The sequence below is a fragment of the Octopus bimaculoides genome, chromosome 16 (genome assembly GCF_046866305.1).
Source record: "Octopus bimaculoides isolate indiv1 chromosome 16, ASM4686630v1, whole genome shotgun sequence".
Lineage (NCBI taxonomy): Eukaryota > Metazoa > Mollusca > Cephalopoda > Octopoda > Octopodidae > Octopus > Octopus bimaculoides.
Window position 1 is genome coordinate 44282145 of NC_142943.1, and position 4253 is coordinate 44286397.

Consider the following 4253-nt stretch of genomic DNA (forward strand, 5'->3'; position numbering starts at 1 on the left):
GACAAAATGTCTCCTCTCTGGATTCAGAAAAGTGAACATAAAAAACAGAGACATATTTTCCTGAAGGACTGGAAAATTACATATCTGTGTGTGTGTGTGTATATATAGGCTAATGTTTGAACCTGAAACTTTTATAGTACTAAGTGGATTTGTTGTCATAATTTAATGAACAAATTGTCTTAAATTACATTCCAAACAACAACTTAAATAATAAAGCCATGAAGAGGCTCTCTTCCACCAGATCAAAAATATTAACACTTTTGATACCAACCCATCTGAGACTGCGCCTGCTTCTGTGATACAAACTTCATGTTTTTAAATAATTTAAATTGAAACCTACTGTAAAAATTTCATGTTAATTTATATACCAAACACCAAACAAGTTATTTCACTAAATTCTTCAGTTTCCAAAATTAACTGAAACACAGCCAGAGTATTTCAACGGAAAAGGGTTAAAAAAACAATAAAACCTCATTATGATAGAAATACAAGAGAATTAAAAATGCTTAGATTTTTATTAAGACTGAATTTTTTTATAAATCTGAAATGATGAATGAAATGAAATGAAGAAAAAAAAAAATCTGATAAAATCTAAGAGATGATGTTCAAATTCGCAGGGCATCTCCCTGCATTTCTTGACTGAGTTGTGTCTGTAAATCACTCAATTTCTTCTTCAGGACTGCAATGGCTGAAAAAACAATATTTTCTGGCCGCAATGAAGCACATGATTCCACATTGTAGTAGAATTTGTTTGGTTTTCCAGAAGGGTCAAATGGGGCTTGGGCTGAAAAGAAAATGAGATGAAATGTTTTAGAATTGAAACATACACACAAAGACACATGCATACATATCAGATAATGAGAGCTTGATGCAGGCCATTGACTTATTGGCTCCTGTTGAACTGCCCAATGCATACCAGCATGGAAGAAGCAAGCCACACACACACACACACACACACACACATAGGTAGATAGACAGATAGATAACTAGATCTAGACTACTACATAGATAAATATATGTAACACTGATATGTGAAAGAAATACTACCAACAATAGTGTAACAAATGCATCTTTTGTTTTAAAAGTGAAACACCAATACTTGAACAAGATTTTACCAACACTGGTGTGATGAATACATCTTTTTGACAATTATTAAAAGTACCACAGGTCAACTGGTCAGCTAATTTGATCTCAGTTGATCACCTTAAACATTTAAAATAATTTTAACAAATGAAAAACGACTGACATGCTGAAGGATTTAAAAACACACAGCAAAACCATTTGGTGCATTCGTTGACTGTATGACTTTATACTGAATAGATATCATTTACATAAGATCAAGTTTGTTGTCATTACTATGTCTGTGAAGAGAAAGGAAGTATCAGAGACAACCAAACATTGATAACAAGGTCTTATAATGCCAGGATTGTGAAATAGTGACATCAATGATTGCACAACATTGTAAAAATCAGACCTCAAATATCTTTTTTAAATCATTATAAACATTAAATAATGATGATGATGATTATATTTAGTATAGCTTCCATTGTTTACAACAATCAGATTAGTTATTTGAACAAAATACTCAATTGCTGCCCAAATCAGATAATTGAGGTCTAATGGAAGTGGGAGTATATAACTTACGGGGATCATCAGGTTCAAGCTCACTGTATTCACTTCGAGGCCTGAAAGAAAATATAAAGAGAATAAATATAAAGTTATTAAAAAGACAAACAATAGAATAATTTGATACATATAGAAATAGACAGGACAGTAAATAGAGTATACCATGGCATTATCAAACTTTATGTTATGTTGTTCAATTAATTGAGAAGAATAAGAAATCTTCTAGTGGAATGTTGTACATTTATTTATCATGCTATGCTAGCATAGCATGGGTGGTTTGACCAGGGCTGGTAAGCTGGAAGGGTGCACCAGACTCCAGTCTGATTTGGCATGGTTTTCTATGGCTGGATGCCCTTCCTAATGCCAACCACTCCGAGAGTGTAATGCCATTTGCGTGACACCGGTATCTGCCATGACTGTGATTTTGCTTGGCTTGATGGGTCTTCTTCACAAGCACAACATTATGCCAAAGGTCTTGGTCATTACCTCTGCGAGACTCAATACTTGAAACGAACTTGGTCCACTTTGACTGCATGAGACCCAACACTGGAAAAGAACTTGGCCACTTTGCCTCCGTGAGGCCCAACACTCAAAATTAACTCGGCCACTTTGTATCCATGAGGCCCAATGTTTGAAAGGAATTCAGCCACTTTGCCTCTGTGAGGCCCAATGCTTGAAAGGAACTCAGCCACTTTGCCTCCGTGAAGCACAACAGTTGAAAGGCAATATATACACACAAATACATAGACACATGATGAGTTTCTTTCAGTTTCTGTCTACCAAATTCACTCACAAGACTTTGGTTGGCCTGATGCTTTAGAAGATACTTGCTCAAGGTATACAGTGAGACTGAGCCTGAAACCACATGGTTGGGAAGCAAGCTTCTTAACCATACAGCCATTCCTGTGCCATTTAAAGTCCATTTCTTATGGTTTTGCAATCTTAGGACATGGACAGAAAACTTTCTTCTGGTTAGAATCACTGAACTATTCAGCTGATAACATTCCCCTGAAAGCCTAACATTCATTTGTCAACCAGGCTAACTGGAACATGTAGAATCAAATGCCTTGCCCTAGAGACGGTTGATAGTCATTTTAGTTCTTGAAAACTTACCATTCTTCAGGTTTGGGAAGCAGAGTATGGCGTAAAGCATTGTCTGGATCATATTCAAAGGCGACTCCACAAGTTGGATTCCATTTGGCATGCTCCTTGGCAAAACCTTTACGAGCAAAAGCTCGTAGCTTCAGTTCTTGTCCTTTACGAAGTTTTACAATAAGAATATCTGCAAAATAAAGAGAATTTTACATAAGATCAGAGATGAAGATAAACCATTGAGTGGGGACAGTTTCTAATCACTATAACAATTAGATTTTCTCTGACAAATTTCTTACCAAATAACAATCTCAATAGCAATTAAAGGGCCTTCTATATAATTACTTGACCTACTCAATGTCATAGCAAAAATTCCTTAGCAAAATCCCTTCTGTATTTAACCCTTTAGCATTAAGATTACTGCCAAATATAATACTTGTTTATTCATGTTATTTTGAATTAATCATGCTTTATCTCATAGCATCGATATTTTGATGAAGTTATTGATTATTATTAGAATGGCATCATAGGGTAGGTGTGAGAGGCCAGATCTGGCCAGTTTAAAAATAAAACAGATAGAATATTTTGGCCAGATAGGATAAAGAACCCCCTTTGGTCATAAATAACCATGGGATTATCCTCCGAGGCACAAGTCCAGGCAAGGTTGTTTATGGAAGACCAGCAGTCGCTCATGCATACCAGCCTCCCCTCTCCACACTACCAATGTTATCTGAGAGAAAAGCAAAGGCTGATACAGCTTGGCACCAGTGAGATCGCAACTCATTTCTACAACTGAGTGAACTGGAGCAACATGAAATAAAGTATCTTGCTCAAGACCACAACACAGGAATCGAACTCACTACTTCATGATTAGGAGCCCAACACTCTAACCACTGAGCCAGCTGGTTTAAATACTAAAGGATTAAACTAGGAGCCACACAGACATCTTACTTATTATGAGTGATAAATGTTCAAAGCCAAGTTAATGAAAGTTGTGGATAGCAATTGCCTTATCAGGATTTTGATTCTCTTTAGATTCTTATCAGACCCACTATAGCTAGACTACAGGCCCCCACCACTTGGAATATATATCAATCATCATCATCATTGTTTTAATATCTACTTCTCTGTTGCCAACCCATATTTGTTTCCAAACAAGACAATATTTCTCCATGGCCAGACATGTTACTGCAGAAAATTAGAAATGAATGACATTCATTTACAAGAATCATGCAATATAAAAACTTAGAGACAAAACACACACACACTCACATACACCAGGCTTCTTTCAGTTGGCATCTCTCAAGGCTCTGGTTGCCCAAGGGCTACTTGCCCAAGGTGTAACACAGTGGGACTAAACCCCAAACCATGAAGTTGGGAAGAAAGCTTTTTAATCACACATCCATACCTGCACCTACATCAATAAAATAAAGTTCCTGCGTAAAAGTGAAAACTCATTAAGGGAAAATATTGTTGTCCAGCCCCAGGTCAGCTGTGAGGGAGAAGACTAAGATCAAAATCTTTCCAGCCACCAT

The 4253-nt window shown here is 36.5% G+C and overlaps 1 protein-coding gene across 1 annotated transcript in view; it reads right to left on the reverse strand.

Annotated features, from left to right (window-relative positions):
* Nucleotides 1-496: 496 nt before the first annotated feature.
* Nucleotides 497-4253, reverse strand: part of LOC106879631 (DNA-directed RNA polymerase II subunit RPB3) — a 21344-nt gene continuing 17587 nt past the window's right edge. The window contains exons 6-8 of the mRNA XM_014929292.3: nt 2740-2908; nt 1645-1685; nt 497-784 (exon numbers count right to left, since the gene is read on the reverse strand). Coding sequence (XP_014784778.1) covers nt 606-784; nt 1645-1685; nt 2740-2908 — 389 coding nt within the window. The 3' untranslated portion in view covers nt 497-605. The remainder of the gene's footprint in view (nt 785-1644; nt 1686-2739; nt 2909-4253) is intronic.